Source organism: Phacochoerus africanus, chromosome 4, assembly GCF_016906955.1.
Source record: "Phacochoerus africanus isolate WHEZ1 chromosome 4, ROS_Pafr_v1, whole genome shotgun sequence".
NCBI lineage: Eukaryota > Metazoa > Chordata > Mammalia > Artiodactyla > Suidae > Phacochoerus > Phacochoerus africanus.
In genome coordinates, this window is record NC_062547.1 from 70,128,754 (window position 1) to 70,152,202 (window position 23,449).

The 23,449-nt window shown below is 50.3% G+C and overlaps 1 protein-coding gene across 10 annotated transcripts in view; it reads left to right on the forward strand.

Moving 5' to 3' along the window:
- Positions 1-18,196, forward strand: part of SMARCA4 (SWI/SNF related, matrix associated, actin dependent regulator of chromatin, subfamily a, member 4) — a 93,697-nt gene extending 75,501 nt beyond the window's left edge. For 7 of the 10 annotated variants that reach the window (XM_047777083.1, XM_047777087.1, XM_047777088.1 and 4 more), the window contains 5 exons: positions 14,310-14,418; positions 14,695-14,796; positions 15,561-15,693; positions 15,841-15,983; positions 17,692-18,196. In XM_047777083.1, the coding sequence (XP_047633039.1) occupies positions 14,310-14,418; positions 14,695-14,796; positions 15,561-15,693; positions 15,841-15,983; positions 17,692-17,724 (520 nt within the window). In that variant the 3' untranslated portion in view covers positions 17,725-18,196. The remainder of the gene's footprint in view (positions 1-14,309; positions 14,419-14,694; positions 14,797-15,560; positions 15,694-15,840; positions 15,984-17,691) is intronic. The other 3 variants (XM_047777085.1, XM_047777090.1, XR_007134462.1) reach the window with 2 other exon arrangements.
- The last annotated feature ends 5,253 nt before the right edge of the window (positions 18,197-23,449 follow it).

A 23,449-nucleotide genomic window follows, 5' to 3' on the forward strand; every position in this document is an offset into this window, starting at 1 on the left:
CAGCTGCTGTAGTTCTGTTTAGACCCCCTAGCCTGGGAGGCGCCATATGCCGAGGGTGTGGCCCTAAAAAGACCAAAAAAAAAAACAAGCCAAAAAAAGTAGACACTGGAGTTCCTGTGTGGTACATCAGGTTAAGGATCCAGCATTGTTACTGTAGCAGCTGGGGTCGCTGCTGTGCCCTGGACTTAATCCCTGGCCCAAGAACTTTCATATGCAGCTGGCACAGCCAGAAAAAAAGAGAGAAAGAAAGAAAAAAAAAAAAGATGCTTAGAATCATCATCTTGCATTTGTTAATAAGGCCTTGGATATGTCAGAAGTTCCCATTGTGGCTCAGTGGGTTAAGGACCCAACACCGCATCCATGAGGATGCAGGTTTGATGCCTGGCCTCACTCTGTGGGTTAAGGATCTGGTGTTACTGCAACCTTTGGTGTAGGTTGCAGTTGTTGCTTGGATCAGGCATTGCTATGGCTGTAGTGTAGGCCTCACCTCAGCTCCAGTGCAACCTCTAGCCCCAGGACTTCCATATGCCATGGATGCAGAGCTAAAAAGAAAAAAAAAATACGTCGTGTCAGTTCACTTTTCTTAGTCATCCTATGACTTCAAGAAAAAGCCTCCTGAGCATCCTGTTGAGCTGTATGTCTCGTGACACGAGAGCAGGGGGCTCCCCTGGCTGCTGCAAACCATCGCTCTTCCAGCCTGTGGGCAATAAATTATTATTATTATTATTATTTTTTGTCTTTTTGCTATTTCTTGGGCCGCTCCCACGGCATATGGAGGTTCCCAGGCTAGGGGTCCAATCAGAGCTGTAGCCACTGGCCTACACCAGAGCCGTAGCAATGCGGGATCCGAGCCACGTCTGCAGCTTACACCACAGCTCACGGCAACGCCGGATCCTTAACCCACTGAGCAAGGCCAGGGACTGAACCTGCAACCTCATGGTTCCTAGTCGGATTCGTTAACCACTGCGCCATGACGGGAACTCCCTGTGGGCAATAAATTAAAACCAGCTCTTAGGGTTCAGGGACCCCTTGTTGAGAGCATTCTGTTATGCCAAGATCCAGGTAGGGATTCTGAGATCTGATGAAGAGCCTGACCCTGTGGTCACACAGCCAAGCTCCTGGCTCTGTCAGACTCACGTGCTGGTGCCTCAGTGGAGAGGTGACACTTGGTTTACATTTAACCTTCTGTCCTCCTGGAATGGATGGCAGAGAAGGTCTGGGAGTTCTCCATTAGACTGGAGAGAACCACTGAGGAGATACAAGTGGGACGGCAGTTATGACCATTTCCAGGAAGCCTCCTGGGTGATGGCTTTAGGAAACGTTTGGTTTGCGGTTGAAGTGGCTCCTTCCAGTTGCTGGTTTGCTGGTGGCTGCAGGGGAAGAGATCAGGTGTGGCACCTAAACTCAGGAAAACAGTCCCATTGTCCTGTGTGAAAAGTTATGGAAAATGCTTTCAAAGATGATGTTAAGAGTCCAGAACTGTCCTACTTAATGGATACTTTCGATGTTCTTAACCAGCCGAATCTGAAACCATGAGGAAAACCACAGTATGGTTCACACAGCTGTAGAGTTATACAGTCTAGACCACCCTCTTCTTACCACAGCTGTAGAATTCATGGTCTCTCAGACCAGGCTCAGGCTCAGTAATTCCCTAGAAGGACTCTCAGTGCTCTCTGCAAGCTGCTGTACTCATGGTTATGGTTTATTATGGTAAAAGAACACAGGTTAAAACCAGCCAAGGGGAGATACGAAGGGAGCAGCATCCAGAGAACTCCATGCACAGGGCTATCCCTTGTCCTCCCGTGGAGTCACCGGCAGAGCTGACTTGTGGCAACATTAGGAGAAGAAGCACACAGAGCACTGCCAGCCCGGGAAGCCTCAGTGTCATGGGATTTCATTGGAACTTGGTCACATAGACACGATGGACCAGCCACGTGGCCTCCCCGTCCCCGGCACCTCAGGTTGAGCTATTGCCATGTGGCCAGCACCTCTGCCCTGAATCATACTTAAACTGTGTGCCCAGGGCCCCCAGCTAAACAAGGGCACCCCAGCAAGGACTGAGACTTCACCTCCCAAGAGCCAAGGGCAAAGGCCAGACCTTTCTTTGGGCCATGCTAAAATTCCTTAGACATACTGGTTACACATCTTGGGAAGGTTCTGAGGGACTGGCCACCAGGCCACACCAGGAGAACGGCAGTGAAACAAAACTGGAGGTAGCCTGACATGCACTTCCCTGTCTCAGTCTTCCAATGGCTCCTTTCTAGAAGAGAAAATGAAGCTTTGAATTTTAAAAACCAATTTGCTTTCCAGAACTCTTTGATTAGCTAAACTCTGTACTTGTGTTAAACGTGAATCCTGAGGAGATAAGAAATTGTTACAGCTTATTCTTCCTGGATGCCAAAGAACGATTACAGGACATTGTTGGTGTTTGGATTCGGAGCCTGCCTTGCTGAGCAGGGGGTACGGTGCTGCCATTACTGCCCCAGTGGGAGCCAGGGTTGCACCTCAGTGCAGCGACTGCAGAGAAAAGCTGCCCCACGGTGTCTCTGCAGCTATGTCTGAGCAGGGCCTCCCTGCTGCCAGTTGGCACCACTCCAGACATTGCCACTGAGTGTTTATTTCAAGCTCACCTCCCGGGTGTATTAAAATAGCAGTACAGTCGTGTTTGGTAGCACCTTTGCATTTACGTTCTTGTCTGCCATCAGGTAACGTCCTGATTATGGAAGCTTTTGCTTCCTTCACGTGTGTTCAGATTGAAGTGCCGCTGCATCCTTTGAGTGGCACTTCCAGGAGGTATATGGCCTTCAGCCTTTGCTGCTGTGACCCTCTGCTGGGTAATGGTGACAGTGCCCCTCCCACTGAGGGCCACAGTGGGAAAACCTCAAAGAGGCTGCAGTTCAGGCCACTGATATCAGGCCCGGTGACCCCAGGGTCCAGCATGACCTCTGGGAGGAGTGCCACATAATCAGAGCCTGAGGAAAAGCAGAGGCCCACCAGGGAAGAAGAGAGAAGGAGCGTCGCAGGTAGAGGGGCAGCGTGTGCAGGGACCTGGAGACCAAAGCCGCATGCAGGCCCTCCCAGGGTACCTTCTTGATGGTTGGAAATCTCAGCACTGCATGGAGGAACCCTCTGGTCACCAGCAGAAGTGAGACCAGAATTAAGGAATTACATTGGAAGTAGGGATTTTCACTTTCAGATCTAAACACTCAAGTAAGTGAGCCTCTAGGGTCAGGTTGGGACCTTGTGCCGGGGCTGTGTGTGCTGCCAGTTGGTGTCTTCTTCCTTGATCATTCAGAGAGTCAGAAGGTGGTGACCAAGGCATTCGGGCCCCGTCTCCAAATGCCAGTCACCAGGCGAGTGCTCCAGGTACATCCCATGGTGCCTTTAGGAAGTTTTCAGAGAAGTGCATCTGCTGGAAGGTGCCGCCTCATAGACAGGCTCCAGACGACCCCACAGAGCCCCCTCTGTGCTTCCCTGCACAGAGCTTGACCGTTAACAGCTGCAGGGCTGAACTGTCACTGCTATAAAGACAATGTTGGGCAGTGGAGGTGCATCAGCGCCAAGTTTCCTGAGTTTGCTGTGGTCAGGGAACCTCTCCTTTGTTTTCAGGAGATACTCACGAGGTACCCCAGCTTTGTCCAGGCCATCCAGGCTAAGCCTCCCAGGGCCATGCTCCACTGGGTAGGCCCTCTAGGTCTCCTTCACCCGTCCCCTCACCAAGAGGCAGCAGCCTTCTAAGGACTCTAGGGCTTGAGTGTCACGGAGACCTGGGTTCAACAACCATCTCCCTGCATCACCTTCCAGGTCCACAGCACAGGAATGGAAGCCCCATCATGGGATTGTGAAGACCCCAAATGAGATAACGGGGGCCAGGCACCCAGCCAGAGACCAGCCCCATGTCCACTGTGGGTGATGGAGGGCCCCAGCCACAACCAGGTGGTAGCTTCACCCAGGCCTGGGCCTGGTGGCCACTATGCAAACCCTGTCAGCACTTAACCTCTGCCCTTGCAGAAGCCTTTCACCACCTTGATTAGAATCAAAAAGCAGATGGCTCTTCAGCTGAAAGGTTGTGCCTTGCTTTGGAAGAAAAACAGGGGCAGGAGTTCCTATTGTGGCTTAGTGGAAATGAATCTGACTAACATCCATGAGGATGCAGGTTCTATCCCTGACATCGCTCAGTAGGTTAAGGATCACAGCGTTGCTGTGAGCTGTGGTGTAGGTCGCAGACTTGGCTGGGATCCCACGTTGCCGTGGCTGTGACATAGGCCAGCAGCTGTAGCTCTAATTCCACCCCTAGCCTGGGAACCTCCATATGCTATGGGTGTGGCCCTAAAAAGACAAAAAAAGAAAGAAAAACTGGGGCAATGTAACCAGCCCCCCAGGCAAGTTATCAGGCTGAAGCATTCTCTAGGAGAGGACACCGCAGGCAGCTCTAGGCTCTTCAAAACAGGCCCCGGGGGAGAAGGGAGAGTGCAGAGGGTGGTGGGCCTGGGAGCCCTTTTCTGAGGGCCAGGGAGGCTTCCAACTTCTCAGAAGGCCGTGCTGCCCCATCAGTTGGAGCCCGAGCAGGTGCTCCCGGAACAGGTACTCAGAGAGTGGGAGGCAGCCATCCACTTGGGGGGCCTGGTCTAGGGTCAGCACTCTCCTGGGCACCCAGCCTAGAGCCTGACATAAGATGTCTTGAGAAAAATGCTGGTCCCCATCCATCATCAGTCCTCAGGCCAGCCTGAGCATGGATACAAGTGGCTGATAGCCCCATGGGCTCAAAACCATGGGAGGATTAACCCAGGTGGCCTTGTTGAGCTGGGTGGAGGTTCTGACTCTGCCACAGAATTTGCTGGAAAAACCCCCCACGTGCCCAGTTTATAAGTCCATTTTGTCCCCTGGCTTCACTCCCACTGGTAATCACCATAATAGAGACAGATCACATCAAAACAACAAAAAAACTAGCATGTTACTAGTTTTAAGGGTCTCAGAACTAGAATTACATAGAAGTGCAGGAGTTCCCGTCATGGCGCAGTGGTTAACGAATCCGACTAGGAACCATGAGGTTGGGGGTTCGGTCCCTGCCCTTGCTCAGTGGGTTAAGGAACCGGCGTTGCTGTGAGCTGTGGTGTAGGTTACAGATGTGGCTCGGATCCCGCATTGATGTGGCTCTGGCATAGGCCAGTGGCTACAGCTCCGATTCAACCCCTAGCCTGGGAACCTCCTATGCCGCGGGAGTGGCCCAAGAAATAGCAACAACAACAACAAAAAAAGAAGTGCAAAATAGGACAGCTACAGATATTTGAACACTGGCACCAAGAAGATTTGGGTAAGCTATTCACAGCCTGCCCCTCCCTGAGTCCCCTGTGGGACCCTGTGAAGTGCTCAGTGTGCACTGCTTCTGCCCTCAGGGAAAAGAGTAAAGGAATGTTCATTAAAATAAGAGAGGGCAAACAGGCTAAGAGAAGGGTGTAAAATGGAAAATTCCAAACAACTGGGGGTAAAAGGATGAATAAAAAGGTCCAAAGTCAAGGCAAATAAATGAGAAGTCCCCAGAGTTCCCACTGTGGCACAACGAGATTGGCAGCCTCTTGGGAGTGATGGGTTGCAGGTTTGATCCCCAGCTTGGCACAGTAGATTAAGAATCCGGTGTTGCCTCAGCTGTGGCTTAGGTCGAAATTGCGGCTCGAATCCGATCCCTGGCCCAGAAGCTCCATATGCCGCAGGGTGGCCAAAATGAAAAAGAGAGAGAGAAGTCCACAAAATACAGGTAAAATTTAAAATGAAGCCAGGAGACAGCTAGATAAAAGAATTAAAAAACAGATTGAGAAGTGTCAAACTTCTGAGATAAAACTAGTTAAAAATGGAATTTAACTAAGGTTAAAATTTAGAGGGAGGAGAGAGAGAGGCTGCAGGGCCTCCAGGGAGGTGTAGAGTGGGTCTGGCAGATAGTGGCAACACGGTCCCCAGCTCCCGAACCCCTAGACATCCCAGCCCCTTCATCCAGGTAGTCCAGGGACCCCCAGCACCCTGAGCTCCCAGTGTGGCGATTCTCTGGTTCCTGCCTCTTCAGCAGTGTCTTGAGGCCTCTTGGAGCCGCTCAGGACTTAGAGCTGCGGGTGCTAATGATGGGGCTCCAGGCAAGAAGCATACTTCTCAAGACTCTGGTCACTTAGCCCTGCAGAAAGTGGCCTTGGGCCTCCCTGTACTCACCTGACCAGCTCCATCTCCCTCTGGCTGCAGCTCTTGGGCTTGCTTTGCTTCTCGCTTTCATCTCTTTGATCCTGAGAGACGTTCTTTGCAGTGCTGTGAATGGGACACAGGTGCTCTGTCCTTTGTCCTCGTCACTGACAGCTAGTGTCTCTGAGCACCTGCCACAGCAGAGCATGGTGCCAGCCAGCACACACACTTGGAGTAGATGCCCTGCTTGAGAGCCAGCCTACATCATGATCTGGCTTCTGTCGCTTGCTCTGTGACCCTGAGCCTTGTGTCTCTCTTCTCTATAATGAGGGTTTCAAACTAAGTGATTTCAAATCCAGCTTAGCAGGGGGTAGTGGTCAGGTTTTCTTTAAAATTAGAGACTTAGATTTCACCGTTGAACATGAGTCCTCAGATGTGTCTTTGGCACATGTTAAAACAGTTGGTTCATTAGAAATTTTGGTTCATTAGACAATGAATCAGCATCATAACCTACAGCCAACCCAGCCCTCAGCCTGAGGACCCTGCAGTAAAGCTTCCCCACCCTCCCTCTTGGTTGGAAGAGTGTGCGGAGTGTGTAGGGCAGGCAGCCTACAGACCTTTCTTGTGGGCAGGTTCCTTGGTGAGTATCATTTCCTTTCACTCGTACCTGAATCAGGACTTCTTCCATACCGCACAGCCATAAATCTGACTCTGAGATTGATCTTTTAGGGGTGGACATCCGGCTGGTGGAGGCTCTTAGTGTTTATTTGTAAATGGATCTGTCCCAGACGCCTCACTTTTCCAATTCTTAAAATATCCTTGACTTTGTAATGAGTTAAAAAATGGTATCTAGAAAGTAATTTTGTGTCAATACCTATTTAATATGTCTCATTATTTCATTTTCCAGTTTCACGTGTGCTGTACATACATGTATCTGAGATTCTGTTTTAGGTAAATGTTCTGCTGCTAAATCAGTTTTTAAAAGCCTTAGCTGTTCATATCCAGAACCCTTGCTGGCTCACTCAGTTCAGTGGTTGAGAGTCAAAAGAGAAGATAGCCCCAGGGTGAGACGCTGTCACTGAGAGGTGTCATGGGAAGGGGGTCTTAGGAAGAAGAGTGGGGCTGAGGGACAGGGAGAGAGGTGAGAAGGATCTGTCTCCAGCACCATCTTCACTTGATTGCTTCTGCCTGCCTGAGGCTATGGGAGCTCAAGGGATAGTGTTGTGATGCATTTGCAGCATCTGTCCTGCTCAGAGGATGAGGAATGGAAGGCACCAAGCAGTATGACGTCATCCCCAATTTGAACTTTCTGTTACTTTTAGGATTCATACCCTAGGTCAGCAAACCAAATCTGCATATCAGTGGAAACACAGATCTGGCCTACCACTTGTATGTGTATATTTGGTGAATTAAGTTGTTTGGGGGGGTTTTTTTTGGGGGGGGATTGCTTGTTTGTTTGTTTTGTTTTGTTTTGCTTTTCAGGGTCACACCTGCAGCATATGTAAGTTCCCAGGCTAGGGGTCTAATTGGAGCTATAGCTGCTGGCCTATGCCACAGCCACGCCAGATCCTTAACCCACTGAGCAAGGCCAGTGATCGAACCCGTGTCCTCATGGATACTAGTCGGGTTTGTTACCGCTGAGCCACAACAGGAACTCCAAGATTTTTTTTTTTTTTTTTTTTTAAAGGAAAGGGAAAGGAGTTCTCTGGTTTTTCAGCAAGTTAAAGGTCCGTCATTATTGCTGCTGTGGCTTGGATTGCTGCTTTGGCACTCGTTCAGTCCCTGGCCTGAAAACTTCCACATGCCACCAGCAAGGCAAAAAAATTTTTATCGTTTTTGTTCGTCTTTTGTCTTTTTAGGGCCACATCCACAGCATATGGAAGTTCCCAGGCTAGTGGTTAAATTGGAGCTACAGCTGCTGGCCTGTATACAGCCACAGCAACACCAGATCTGAGCCTCAGGAAAACCAGATCCTTAACTCACTGAGCAAGGCAGGGATTGAACCCGTGTCCTCATGGATACTAGTCGGGTTCATTAACTACTGAGCCACAATGGGAGCTCCCAAAAAATTTTTTTTGATTTATTAATTTTTTGGCCATGCCTGTGGCAGGGATCAAACCTGTGCCATGGCAATGACAATGCTGAATCCTTAACCTGCTAGGCCACCAGGGAACTACAAGACTTTTGTTGTTGTTGAGTTTCAGACCATCAAAAGAATATTTCATGATGTGAAATTATATAAAAATCAAATTTCATTTTTCATAAATGAGGTTTTACTAGAACACAGATAAACTCTGTTTATCTGCATGTTCTCTGTGGCTGAGTTGGTAGAGTAGTTGTGGCAGAGGTGGTATGGCCCACAAAGCCTGTAATATAGACACTGGCTATTCATAGACCAAGTCTGCTGATTTAGAACAGCACATGGGAAAGGATGGGAGAGACCCCTGACTTAGCCTAGGGGACCTATGCTCAGGTCCCGCCGGCCACCAGTTTTCTGTGTCTGGGCCAGCTCTCATAACCTCTCTGCTTTCTTAATTTGTTCAAATCGATGGATGACCTCTTAGATCCTGAGAGTCTGTGGTTCTGTACCTTTCAGGGGACTGATGATCTGTTCTCATTCTTTGTTTCTCCTTCAAATGTTGTAATTTTGTTCAAGGACACATCAAAGGATATGTCAATTTAGACTTTCTGGCTCTATGTGTCAGGAACGCATTTCTGAAGTCCTCAAGCAGAAGAAGGATTCCTTAGGCTTGGAGTCCATGGAGGAGTTGGTGGAGACTAGCTTTCAGGACCCAGAGCCATCTGCCTCCCCTCCCCTTCTCCTCTCTGGAGAAACACAGCTCTGGGCACCGTCCTCAAGACCTCACACCCCAAGAGGAAAGCAACCTCTGCTTCCCCAATTCCTGGTAGAAAGGCCCAGGGAAGGGCTTTTATTAGGTAGCCTGTGTCCCAGGCTCTTGCCTGGACCAGTCACTGAGACCAGATGGCTGAGGAGCTGTGCTTGGTCCCATCAGTCTTGAAGGGGAGAGGCTGGGACTCAGTGCCAGGCAGCCCCACCAGAACCTTGAGTTGATGTCGGGAAGGGCACCTTTCCACAGGGAGGCAGACATCGTGTGGGCAGGTCGGATAATGGGAGTCCCCAACTGGGCTGTTCGGGCCCCAGGGAGAAGGGCTTGTAAAACTAGACGAGGCCTCCCCCCACCACGTGGTCAGACTTGTTGCCACAAATCTCGTTCAGTATGAAATTACAGCTGGGCTAGTTGTAGCAGAAACTGAGGGCTCCAGACAAGGTCTTGGTCACTCTGAGCCCCCCCTGTGTCTCATGTCCTCTTGTGATGGAGCCAGGGCAGTGAATGAGGTGGAAGAAAATCCCCTCTGCAGGAGGTGACCTCTAGAGGCAGGAGGGTAACAACATTGTCACACGTATCGGCAGCCACCATTGCTAGTGTTGCCAAACCAGGTGACAGCCCAGGCTGGAGGCACTAAGGCCGTGGTGGGCACTTCCTTCCTTAGTGTCTGAATTGGGGTTGCAGGGTGAATCCTGACAGCCTCAGGACATGGGGCAGGGCCAGAGATGGAATTCCAGACCACTCTGCCTGCAGAAACTTCTTTAGAGTAAGTCTCACAAGACAGGTCTTGGGCAGAGCAACACGGTGGACAGTAGGACTCCTGGTAGTTGCTGCCAGGGTCCTTTCTGGAATGGGGTGATATAAATGACCATGCAGGTGCAGGGAGATGAGGCACCCTTCTTCAGAGATGATCTTGATGAGACCCGAGTTTGAACCCTGCTCCATGACCCTGAGACGTTTACCCTGAGCCCTTTCTTCAATCAAAAAATGTTTATTGAGCATTTCCTGTATACTAGGCTTTGTTCTTAACGCAAAAGATAGAGCAGTAAATAAAACCAGTGAGGCCCATGCCCGCATGGCTTATGTTCCAGCTGGTGAAGACAGACAAGATATGTTGGATAGGATCAGAGCTGCTCTGGACAAAAGCTAAGCAGGGTAACCAGCCTTGTGCATAACAGTTTGCAGCGGTTAAAATAGCAAAGCTTCTAGAGGGAAATGCAGTACTTCTGTGACATTGAGGTAGGCAAAGTTTTCGTTAACAAGACAGGAGAATCACCATGTATAAAAGGAAAGATTGGCATTCTCTTGCGGTGCAGCATATTAAGGATTTAACATTGTCCCTGGAGCAGCTCGGGTCGCTACTATGGTGCAATATCAGTCCCTGACCTGGGAATTTTCCCATGCAGCAGGTGCAGCAGATAGATTGATCGATTGATTCCCATGCAGCAGGTGCAATAGATAGATAGGTGGTAGATTGGACTTTGATCCATTCACTTTCTAGCCTAGGAACTTTAGCATGATGCAGGTGCAGCCCAAAAAAATTTTAAAAAGAAATCGCTAAGATCCATTCATCAAAAGACACCGTCAAGAGAATAAGAAGACACGCTGTAGACTAGAGAAGGTGTTTGCAGTAAACATTTCAACAGAGAATTCCTCAGGGAAAAAAAAGAACAGGTTCTGCCTGAGAGGTCCTTGGCTGACCTGTGAAGATGTACGCAGCTTCAGTGCTCATCAGGAAATGTTAATTAAAACCAAAGAGATTTAAAGAAACAAAAAACAGAGATGCCAGTCCCCACCAGGTTGTAGGATGGCTTATCCTCTGCCAGAGCAGTGGACGTGGGCTCAGTCACTACCAAAGCTGAGTGCCACTGCCTAGGACCAAGCACTCCGCCACCAGGTACTTTCCCAAGAGATGCGAGCCAAGTGCTCACACATGAAATTCTGCAGCCACTTAACCTTGTAATATCCAAGGCCGAACATGGCCCAGGTGCCCATCAACAGCAGGTGGACAAGCATGTTGAAATACATGAGCTGCTGCCATGCCATGTGTGCCAATAGAGACAGGTCTTCCAGACAGTGATGAGGGGGTAGCCAGGCCTAGGAGCTCTCCCTGTGGGGTCCTGTGTGTAGTCTCGAGTTTAAGGAGAGGCTGAGCTTGGCCAGGTGCTAGAGGTTGAAGCACTGGAGATTTGAGCCTTTGTTTTTCATCTCAGTCAACGTTTTTGTAAGAGGTGACATTTCCTCTGAGGTGAGGGTAGGAGCTGGAGTTTCCTGGGAGAGCAGCTGCTTTAATGATTTTGAGGTGGCTGTGAGGGGGTGGAGAGGTGCACTGATGTCAGAGGTCATCCCGAAAGGCCAAACAACCACCAGAGGGCTGTGGGTTTTATCCCCAGCGAGGAGGGGACTAGCGAGCAAGCATGGAAGGCTCTCTCAGCCAAAGCCAACCACACCTGGTGTGTGTGTGGTAGGGGTGAGGGGGTTCTCCAGGGGACTTTTAAGGATTAAAAATGATATCTCAGCACTTTAGCAACTAAACTCTTATGGCAGGGGCTTTCTAAGAGGTCCTAGCTGTCAGGATGGTTGTTTTTTGTTTTTTGACTTTTTAGGGCCACACCCAGAGCATATGGAAGTTCCCAGACTAGGAGTCAAATTGGAGCTGCAGCGGCCGGCCTACACCACAGCCACAGCAACTCAGGATCCAAACTGCTAGGTCTGCACCCTGGACCATAGCTCACAGCAATGAGGGATCCTTCACCCACTGAGTGAGGCCAGGGATCCAACCCAAGTCCTCATGGATACTAGCTGGGTTCGTTGCCACTGAGCCACGACAGGAACTCCTCAGGATGGTTTTGTTTTTGGCCTTACCCTCCACGTGCAGAAGTTTCCAAGCCAGGGTTCAAACCTGAGCCACAGTAGTGACACTGGATCCTTAACCTGCTAGGCCACCAGGAAACTCCTGTCAGGGTGGTTTTAAAAGGCCTCCTTGGTCCTTGCATCCTGTCCCTCCCTCACGCATGACCTGTTCCAGGCCATCTCCTCTCAGCACATTGCTCCAGGGAAGGGTTGTCAGGCCAGGTGGGCCTTTATTCCTCAAGGATGCGATAACCCCAGAGGTTTGTGAGAAGATTTTACTATGAAACTTTCCTCTATATCATGGCCGCAGAGTCTTATTTCCTGTGCTCCCTGAAGGGCCAGGCCACCTGTGTGGGTGACACAGGTGAGCATGGGGCAGGGTGGCTCAGTGAGCCTGCCCCTGGCACCGAGCACTCGTCCGTTAGTGGGCTGCAGAATGAGTTCAGTGGGTCTAAACGGGCATTTCTAAGATGTGAAACAGAGTAGGAAATAACCAGCACCCACTGCACTTAGAGAGACAGCTGACCAGGCTCTTCTGTTGTTTTATGCAGGGGTGTGGCCTGGTCAGAAGTGTAGGGTGACCAGCAAAGCTGGCTCTTTGCTTAGAAGGTCTTGTGCGGAAGAGCTGGGCCCAGGCGGGTTGAGGAGTCAAGGGTGGATCTGGGCCCTGCTGTGCTTTAGGACCGGAATTTCCCAAAGCAAGGGGGCCCAACTTCTCTCCACTTAACCAAAGTAGAGTCCCTGCCATGTTTGGTTACTTGTTCTCATTTTTCTTGCAGTTCATACATACAAATTCCATTTTTTCTGTGACCAAACCACCTACCAACTTGTTCACAAGAGAAAGGAAGCCTGTGCCTCTGGGGAGGGGCTCACGGGTGGAGAACGATGGCCTGGAGCCAGCCCGCCCCCATTATCAGTGATGGGCCGGCCCCACATGAGGTGGGATGTGGCTGAGAAGGCACCTGGAGGGAAAGGGGGGCCGGCCCCAGCTTGCCTGGGAAGGAAGGTGAAGGCCAGGGAGGGCAGGCTGAGCTCCTCGCCCGTTTTCCCGTCACAGCTGGAATAACGAGTTGAGTGAGATCGTGAATGCCAAGTGTCTGGCCCAGAGCAAAGATCAGATGATGGCAGTTGTCCAAGACAAATAAGATGCAAGGACCAGGTTCCAGCCTCTCGTCTCAGGAGGTCCCCCAATTGTGGGAGGAGAGCCAGGGGCCTCGTGCCGCCCAGAAACCCCAAATTGCAGCTGCCTCAAGGAGTCAGTCCTGGCAGAGCTGCTCCTTAAAACCATTGTGAAATCAGGCATCCCATGACAAAACTCAAAAAGCAATTGTGTTGTCACTGCTGTCCTCCCGAGTAGTAAACAAAGATGACGATAGGATGCACTCAGGTTGTACAGACAGATGGCACATGCTGTGGGATGGCACAGGCGGCCAGCCTGTCCTTTGAGAATTACCTTGAAAGGACAAGGAAAGAAGCGGAGGAGACAGGGAGGCCAAAGCTGCCAGGAGCCACCAGGGCTCAACCCTCTGGCGGCATGGAGACCGCATCCACCATCTCTGAGAAGTGACTTTGTGGAGCCCTGGTTGCAAAGCAGCCAGGGAGAAGCCTGGGTGGTGAGCAGGACCTGAAGTGCGTGGGGCCTGGGTAAAGAGGACCACAGAGCAAAGGTCCCCAGCTCCATGGATGGCCTCGCTGGGCTCTGCCACCGTCTCTCCAGGAGACCGAGTCCTGGCTCGGGAGGCTAAAGGGAAGCCGAGGGTTGAGGTCTCTCAGTCCACTCCTCCCTCCTCGTGCAGGCCTAGGAGAATGTCATCTCCGAGCTCCTGTCCTTGCCACACCCTGGCAGCCCAGTGCTCAGCCACCCATGGCACGTCTCTCCTGTGCAAAACAAGCGTGTGAAAAGGACTAGAAAACAGCTTTTATCGTCCTTTAGCATCTCGCCAGGGGGCATTTTTCCTTGGGTTTCTGCCAGATTCTCTGAAGTTCACTGCTCCTAAGTGCTGCCTGCTAGAGGCACACGACCTGCTTGGAAAACCGGTCTCCAAAAACGCCAGCACTTATTGCTCCCTGCACAAGCAAACTGATTTTTGCATCACACATTAGGAGAATTAAGATGCTCCATCATTCAAGTGCCGAGGCTTCTGCTGTGTGTGATGCAAGAATCTGTGATGTTTCCTCCAGAGCTGAGAGGCGTGGGAGAAGTCGGGTGGGTTCAGAGCCTGGATTGAAATGGATCGGGGGCCTCTCTGTGCACGGCTGCCCCTCAGGAATGTTAATTCCTGTATGTGACAGTACACACACAGGAATTAACTCGAGTCGGCTTTGAACTTCTCACCTTCTCTGTCCACAAGCGATGAGGAGGTGGCCTGGTGGGGCTCCAGGTTGGGGGGCTCCCCAGCAGGTGGGGCCTATGAGTGACGCCCACCATGTTCCTCCTTGCAGTAGTAGTGGACGTCAGCTCAGTGAGGTGTTCATCCAGCTGCCGTCCCGAAAGGAGCTGCCTGAATACTATGAGCTCATCCGAAAGCCTGTGGACTTCAAGAAGATAAAGGTAACCCTGTGTCAAGTGTGGGGAGGGCGGGGGTCCTCTCCCCAGGCATGCCCACTTCAGTCTTTGAGGGATTCCCATCTGGGGCCTTGGGCCCCTGGCCAGGGTCCCGGGTGTGTCAGCAGGCAGCCCTTGTGTGTAGTGGGCCTGGGCCCCCAAGTCTGCACAGCGCCCAGGGATCCGGCCATGACCTTGTTATGCAGAGACACCCCCGCCCCCAGCCCCGGGGTCCCTGGGCATGAGGGAGCCCCAAGGTAAAACTGCTTCTCCCGCCCACAGGAGCGCATCCGCAACCACAAGTATCGCAGTCTCAACGACCTGGAGAAGGACGTGATGCTGCTGTGCCAGAACGCGCAGACCTTCAATCTGGAGGGGTCCCTGGTGAGCAGCACCCCTGCCACACCCGCAGTGAATCAGCCTGCTCAAAAACTCCCCTGTAATTTGGGGTATCCCACTCATTACAGAAGCAATATGTGTTCATTACTGAAAAAAAAAAGGCAGGAGATAAAGACAAGCAAGGTAGAGGAAACAGGAGTTCCCTGGTAGTGCAGCAGATTAAGGATCCAACGTTGTCTCTGCAGTGGCCTGGGTTCAGTCCCTGGCCCAGGAACTTCCACATGCTGCAGGTGCAGCCAAAAAATAAAAACAAAAAATAGTGGAAACAGACTCAGTCCTGTCCATGCAGGAGAACCCTGAGAACAGCCCATGTACATCTTGGATCTGTTTGAATTCACTAGGGGACTCTTGAAAGTAAGCCTGCACTGTCTCCTGTCCTGTGATTAAGTCCACGTGAACACACAGAGCCCAGACTATGAGTTCTCCTGAGTGTTGGGATGGGTGTCTCCTGGAAGAGATTTGCTAGTCATAAAATTGGGGGAAACTCTGGCTTTAACGAGAGGCATGCATTTCTCATGTTGCTGCAGACCTTCTCAGAGCCTTTAAGAGGATGCTCACCGATTCATCAAGGGAGGGAGGAACCCGTGGCTGTTTCTGAATGACATGCCTGACCTTTTGCCTAGAACCTTTTCATCCTGGTGGGCTCGGGCTGGGAAAGGATTGTCCAGCTGTCCCTCTGCCACGGCCAAGTGGGCAGGCAGCTCCCCTGCATTGGGCCACGCACATGAGCCCTGTGTATCTCCACCCAGATCTACGAAGACTCCATTGTCCTGCAGTCGGTCTTCACCAGTGTGCGGCAGAAAATCGAGAAGGAGGATGACAGTGAAGGGGAGGAGAGTGAGGAGGAGGAGGAGGGCGAGGAGGAAGGCTCGGAGTCGGAGTGTGAGTCCCAGGTGGGGGTGGGTGGAGCTGCACCTGTCCGCCCACTGGAGGGAGAGGACCTGAGGCCCCATTCCTCCACCGTCTGCACGGCTCCAGGGGACCCTCCTTTCCCGAGCTCACATCTTCTTTCTTCTGGTCCCACCCCAGCTCGCTCAGTCAAAGTGAAGATCAAGCTTGGCCGGAAAGAGAAGGCCCAGGATCGGCTCAAGGGGGGCCGGCGGCGGCCGAGCCGTGGGTCCAGGGCCAAGCCGGTGGTGAGCGACGATGACAGTGAGGAGGAGCAGGAGGAGGTAAGGCCCTCAGGACCCAGGCCAGGCGGGTTACTGGACATTCGTGCCCATGCAGGTGCCAGACTCCATTCTGTGGTCCCGTGAGGGTAGATGCTCTGGCGCCTCGGCTTCTCCACATGTAAGGAAGCTGAGGCTCAATACTAAATGGCGTGTGACTCAAGCCCTGGTCCACGTGACCCTCAAACCAGTGCGCTTAGAGCCAGTGGGCATCTGGGGTTTAGGCAGGGCATCCATCCGTTCCCGCTGCCCAGAATGTCTGGGCTGCCATGCTAAGGCCGACAGGGACAGTCTTTATCATGTTGGGGGGACGGGAGGCACTGGGAATGGCGATGCCATCAGACAGGCCCCAGCGCCCTCAGCACAGGGCCCTCCACAGCCAAGGCTGCCATAGTGTCACCACTGCATGTGACACAAACCATGCAGCCCAGGCCTCTGCTTGTGGTTCTGTCCTGGCCTCTATACAAGGACTTCTAAACAATGGTAGTGGGTTAAAACACACACAAAAAACAAAAAACCCGTAACCCAAAGTCATAAACAGAACGGAGCAGACACTGAACTTGGGCTGTGAGCGGTTCCTCAGTGGGAGACCCCCTGGGCCTGGGCTGTGGTCCCTGCACACCAAGATGAGCTTCAGCAGCGTCAAGCCCACAATGGACAGTTTCATGGGTGTGAGCAACAGGAGCAGACTCACTCGCTGGGTTTAACTAAGCTTTGTCTCTGGCTGCAGCCCAGTGCCTGGCCCTTCCGTACATGGGACCTGGGCGATTCACTTCACTTCTGAGCCTGTCTCCACAGCTGTGAAGCAGGGACGACCCGGGGCCTAGCTCCCAGCAAAGCACCATTTCACTGTCATTATTTTTCTTGTCTAACTCTAGTAGCAGCAAAACCAGGTGCCCCAGGATAAATCTGACTGTCAATGTACATGGTCTTATAGGGCCATTAATGACATTGTAAATGTGGAGAGGGGTGGCCCTGTTTCTGGAGAGGCATGTCTTGGCTGTAAATCTCCTCATCTGCCCAGTCAGGATCCAGCAGGGTGTTCTGTGGCCCTCGCCAGGCTGTTTAAAATGTTCAGACAGAGGAGTTCCCGTCGTGGCGCAGTGGTTAACGAATCCGACTAGGAACCATGAGGTTGCGGGTTCGGTCCCTGCCCTTGCTCAGTGGGTTAACAATCCGGCGTTGCCGTGAGCTGTGGTGTAGGTTGCAGACGCGGCTCGGATCCTGCGTTGCTGTGGCTGTGGCGTAGGCCGGTGGCTACAGCTCCGATTCGACCCCTGGCCTGGGAATCTCCATATGCCGCGGGAGCGGCCCAAAGAAATAGCAAAAAGACCAAAAAAAAAAAGTTCAGACAGAAAAGCAAAGATCTTATGTAGTCATGAATGGCCAAGGTAGCTGTAAAGCCACAGGTCAGGAGCACAGGGACAGACAGACCGCGATGGGACGGAGCTGGGAGGGCCCAGCAAGCTTCCCAGGTCCCAAGGGGGAGTGGGTATGGGCACCGGGGCAGCCCCTGGGAGAAAAATGATGTTGGGATTTGGCCATGGCAGCACCCACAGCCTCATGGAGCCCGTGCGTATCGTTCACTGGGGAAAGCAGTTGTACCACCTATGTTGGTGACTGGGTGCGTTTAAAGCCGGGATTGGCCCCAGTCGGGGGGCTTGCTCCTGTGGGCAGGACTGACTCCTACTCTTTCCTGTCCCTCTTTCAGGACCGCTCAGGAAGTGGCAGTGAGGAAGACTGAGTCCCGACATTCCAGAGTCTCGCCCCCAAGCCCCTCGTACCAGAGCCAAGCCGGCTTAGCCCTTAGCAGTAACGGCTAGCAGCAGATGTAGTTTCAGACTTGAGATAAAACTGTATAAACGAAAATCTTCCATATTTATACGGCAGAGAAGATGTAGGACTGTTTGTGTCTGGCCCTGTCCTGGCATCAGTAGTGTTTGTAACAGCATTAGCTGTTTAAAACAAGAAAAAAAATTATGAATTGGGGAACACACAACACCTGTTTTTCTTTTCCTTCCCTGGCAGTACTGTTTTCGGCCACAGTTTGGAATCACTGTAGTTTAAGCTGTGGATGCATGTGTGTAGCCGTCCACTCCTCGTACTGTATTTTATTGGACAGGTCAGACTCGCCGGGGCCTGGGGTCCGCAGGCCCGGCAGGGGTATGTCAGTGTCACTGGATGTCAAACAGTAATAAATTAAACCGACAGCAAAAGTCTTGCCTTCTGGTGCACTCATTCCCGGCTCCTGGCATGGTCTGCGTGGGGCCTCGCCATGTCCAGGACCCTGTCCTCCCATCACGAGACCCCAGGGGGTGCCTTTCACAGGGGAGGAATCCAAGGCCTCACACCATCTGACCGCAAGCCTGGACTCTCCCTGGCTCTCTCACCACTGTCCTTCATCATTCGTTCAAGCTGGCCCAGCCATGCAGGGAGCAAATAGCTCAGTCCTGTCCCTGCCTGTGGCCAAAGTGGGGTTGGGGAGATGTCACATAAACAGGCAGGTGCAACCCACCTGTCAGCCATGACACAGGGAGCACTTCCAAGTCTAGAACTTGCTTTGGGTTCTGCTCTGTGGTTCATATTTCTTCATTAAGATCTTGTATTCATAAGTCACTATTATCATAATATCCTTTAATTCTTCAGATGTGGTTCTCTTTAGTTCTTTGAACATATTTATAATGACTGCTCTTAAGTCCAACACCTGGACCCCCTCAGAGGATGTCTCTTGTCTGCTTTGTTCCTCAGAATAGGTCACATTTTTCCTGGTTTTTTTGCATGTTTTTCCCCGAAAATGGACTTTTTAAAAATATTTTTGAGGAGTTCCCGTCGTGGCTCAGTGGTTAACGAATCCAACTAGGAACCATGAGGTTGCGGGTTCAATCCCTGGCCTTGCTCAGTGGGTTAAGGATCTGGCGTTGCCGTGAGCTGTGGTGCAGGTCGCAGATGCGGCTCGGATCCCGCATTGCTGTGGCTGTGGCATAGTCTGGTGGCTGTAGCTCCGATTCGACCCCTAGCCTGGGAACCTCCATATGCTGCAGGAGTGGCCCTAGAAATGGCAAAAAGACAAAAAAAAAAAAATTGGGGGGGACTTCCTATCATGGCTCAGCAGTTAACGAATCTGGCTAGCCTCTGTGAGGACGCAGGTTTGATCCCTGGCCTTGCTCAGTGGGTTAAGGGTCCGGCATTGCCATGAGCTGTGGTGTAGCTTGCAGATGTGGCTTGGATCTGGCATTGCTGTGACTGTGGCATAGGCTGGCAGCTACAGCTCTGATTTGACCCCTAGTCTGGGAACCTCCATATGCTGTGGTTGCAGTTGTGCTCAAACACGTGAATCAGGGAGGCCCTGTGCCAGCAGTCAGTGCTCCAACAGTTTGCAAGCATGACCTGCCTTTTCTTCCTTCTCACCCCTCTCATGTGTCCCTCTTGCGTTTTTCAGCCCATGCACACAGCCTCCCGCTGAGCAGCTTGCCTGGATTTGTGGGTTGATAGGGCTCCCCGCCACTGGCTTTCATGCAGCCTGGGGTGTGCACACAGCTTTCTGGACCCTGAGGATATGTGGGGCTGACTTTCATTCTCTGGACCTACTGGTTAACTGCTGACTAGTTTACCAATCTGTTCCAACCAGGATCACAACCTCAACTCGTTAGGAGACCTTGGTTGTCCCTGTTCATTCCACCCTGAGATCCCTGCTGTTTTTGCTTTGTCCAGTGGCCTGAAGTGCAGTGATTTTCATAGCTTGGCCCGGCTGGTAGGAGGTGGGAGGCCAGAAAAAACATAAAATCCCACTGCTCTTACCTTGCCATTCAGTCATTTTTCTTGAGTAAATCCTTTTTTTTTAATTACTCAATTAACTTTATTACATTTATAGTTGTACAGTGATCATCACAACCCAATTTTATAGCATTTCCATCCCAAACCCCCAGTGCATGCGCCCACCCCTCAACTGTCTCATTTGGAAACCTTAAGTTTTTCAAAGTCTGTGAGTCAGTATCTGTTCTGCGAAGAAGTTCGTTATGTCCTCTTTTTAGATTCCACATGTAAGTGATAGCACTTGATGTTGGTGTCTCACTGACTGACTTCACTTAGCATGATAATTTCTAGGTCCATCCATGTTGGTGCAAATGCCGTTATTTCTTTCCTTTTAATGGCTGGATAATATTCCATTGTGTATACGTACAACATCTTTATCCACTCCTCTGTCCATGGACATTTAGGTTGTTTCCATGTCTTGGCTATTGTATATAGTGCTGTGGTGAACATTGGGGTGCATGTATCTTTTCGAATCATGGTTTTCTCTGGATAGATGCCCAGGAGTGGGATTGTTGGATCAAATGGTAATTCTATTTTTAGTTTCCTGAGAAATCTTCATACTGTTTTCCATAGTGTTGCACCAATTTACATTCCCACCAACAGTGTAATAGTGTTCCCTCTCGTCCACACCCTCTCCAGCATTTATTGTTTGTAGACTTTTTGATGATGGCCATTCTGTCTGGCAGGTGGTACCTCGTAGTGGTTTTGATTTGCATTTCTCTAATAATGAGTGATGTTGAACATCTTTTCATGTGTTTTTTAGCCATCTGTATGTCTTCTTTGGAGAATTGTCTGTTTAGATCTGCCCATTTTTTGATGGGATTGTTTGTTTTTTTTGGTACTGAGCTGTGGAAGGTGTTTATAAATTGGAGATTAATCCTTTGTCAGTCGATTCATTTGCAAATGTTTTCTCCCATTCTGTGGGTTGTCTTTTCGTTTTGTTTAGGATTTCGTTTTGTTTAGGTTTCTGCTGTGCAGAAACTTAAGTCCCATTTGTTTATTTTTGTTTTTATTGTCATTACTCTAGGAGGTGGATCTGAGAAGATATTGCTGTGGTTTATGTCGGAGAGTGTTTGAGAGTGTTTGACCTATGTTTCCCTCTAAGAGTTTTATAGTACCTGGTCCTGTATTTAGGTCTTTAATCCATTTTGAGTTTGTGTTTGTATATGGTGTTAGGAAATGTTCTAATTTCATTCTTTTGCATGTGACCATCCAGTTTTCCCAGCACCACTTATTGACGGGGATGTCTTTTCTCCCTTGTATATTCTTGCCTCCTTCGTCATAGATTAGTTGACTGGAGTAAATGCTTCTTAATTCCTTTAATGCCTTTGATTAATCTCCAGAATCCTGAAATGGTTGTGGGTTCTTTTTTTTTGGGGGGGGTTGTTGTTTTTGTCTTTTTAGGGCCACACCTGAGGCATATGGAAGTTTCTAAGCTTGGGGTTGAATCAGAGCTGTAGCTGCCAGATCCGAGCCACATCTGTGGCAATGCCAAAACCTTAACCCACTGAGCAAGGCCAGGGGTTGAACCCGTGTCCTCATGTATACTAGTCAGGTTCTTTATTACTGAGCCACAACAGAACTCCCCTTAAATTTTTGTGTTTGACAGTTCTGTCTAGTTTTATGATTGTTCTTAGGAGTAGATTTGCCACGATCCTCATGTCATTTTAAAAGCCCATGGTTTTTTGTTTGAACAACTTTGACTTCATAGATTTGAATTTATTTTCATGTTTATAGAAAACCAGCTAACCAAACCCTTGATTTCATAGTATTCAGACTGTGGCCAATTTAAAAATGAGTTCCTAGAGTTCCCGTCGTGGCTCAGTGGTTAACGAATCCGACTAGGAACCATGAGGTTGCGGGTTTGGTCCCTGCCCTTGCTCAGTGGGTTAACGATCCGGCGTTGCCGTGAGCTGTGGTGTAGGTTGCAGACGCGGCTCGGATCCCGCGTTGCTGTGGCTCTAGTGTAGGCTGGCAGCTACAGCTCCAATTCGACCCCTAGCCTGGGAACCTCCATATGCCCCAGGAGCGGCCCAAAGAAATAGCAAAAAGACAAATAAAAATAAATAAATAAATAAATAAATAAAAATAAATAAATAAATAAAAATGAGTTCCTTAGGGAGTTCCCCCTGTAGCTCAGTAGAAATAAACCCAACTAGTATCCATGAGGATGCGGGTTCGATCCCTGGCCTCACTTAGTGGGTTAAGGATCTGGCGTTGCCACAGGCTATGGTATAGGCCAGCAGTTGCAGCTCCTATTCAACCCCTAGCCCGGGAACTTACATATGCAGCAGGTGTGACATAAAAAGAAAAAAAAAATGTTTCTTGAGGGGGGGAAAGAAGTACATGTGGAATTTGGGTTTTGTGTGTGTTTTAAAGATTTACTTCATTCAATATTGTTTTACTTATTTATTCATTCACACACCAAATACTTGTTTTAGTTTGTTTTTGGCCACATCTGAGGCATATGGAAGTCCACAGGCCAAGGATCAAACCTGCACCACAGCAGTGAGCCAAGATGCTACCGTGCCAATACCAAGTTCTTAACCCACTGAGCCTCAAGAGAACTATATGTGGGATTTGAATAGGATAAAAGTTATGTGTCTGATATAGTTTGCTGGTGAATGGCAGCAAAATTCAAAATAATACTGACTTATTAGCCATGAGTTCATACCTCTTGTGTCACAGCCTGCAGTTGGTGCCTCACAGCGTTAGAGAACAGCTCCTTCTGTCTTGTTGCAGTATTTGCCCCTCCTATGTCCACTATCACCTCGTAGCCCAATATGGCTGCCGGTGTTCCATCTAGCCAACAACATTCCAGCCATAAACAAGGAGGCAAGGGGAAGGAGAAAGATTCACCCATCCCTTAGAGACCCTCTCTGGAAACTGACACATCACTGTCTTACATGTTCATTGGCTGTAGCATAGTCAAATGTCCACACCTAGCTGCATAGGAAGCTGAGAAATGCAACCTATCTTCTGGTGCCTACATGCCCAGCTAAAGTTGTGGACATACAACTTCCTCACTGCCTGCTTTGAGGTGGTTATCCCCAGTTCTCCGATAAGAAAATTGAGGCACCCAAAAGAGGAAGCATTTGGGGGAGTTCCCGTCGTGGCTCAGTGGTTAACGAATCCGACTAGGAACCATGAGGTTGCGGGTTTGATCCCTGGCCTTGCTCAGGGGGTTAAGAATCCAGTGTTGTTGCAGTGAGCTATGGAGTAGGTTGCAGACGCAGCTCAGATCCTGCGTGGCTGTGGCTGTGGTATAGGCTGGCGGCTACAGTTCCAATTAAACCCGTAGCCTGGGAACTTCCATATCTCGTGGGAGAGGGCCTAGAAATGGCAAAAAGACAAAAAAAAAAAAAAAAAGGAAGCATTTGGGAATTCCCTTTGTGGCTCAGCAGTTAATGAGAGGATGTAGGTTCGATCCCTGGCCTTGCTCAGTGGATTAAGGATCCGGCATCGCCGTGAGGCATGGTGTAGGTTGCAGACACAGCTCGGATCCCACGTTGCTGAGGCTCTGGTGTAGGCTGGCGGCTACAGCTCCGATTAGAACCCTAGCCTGGAAACCTCCATATGCCGCGGGAGCAGCCCAAGAAATAGCAAAAAGACAAAAGATAAGAAAAAAAAAAGAAGAAGAAACGAAGGGAATCAAT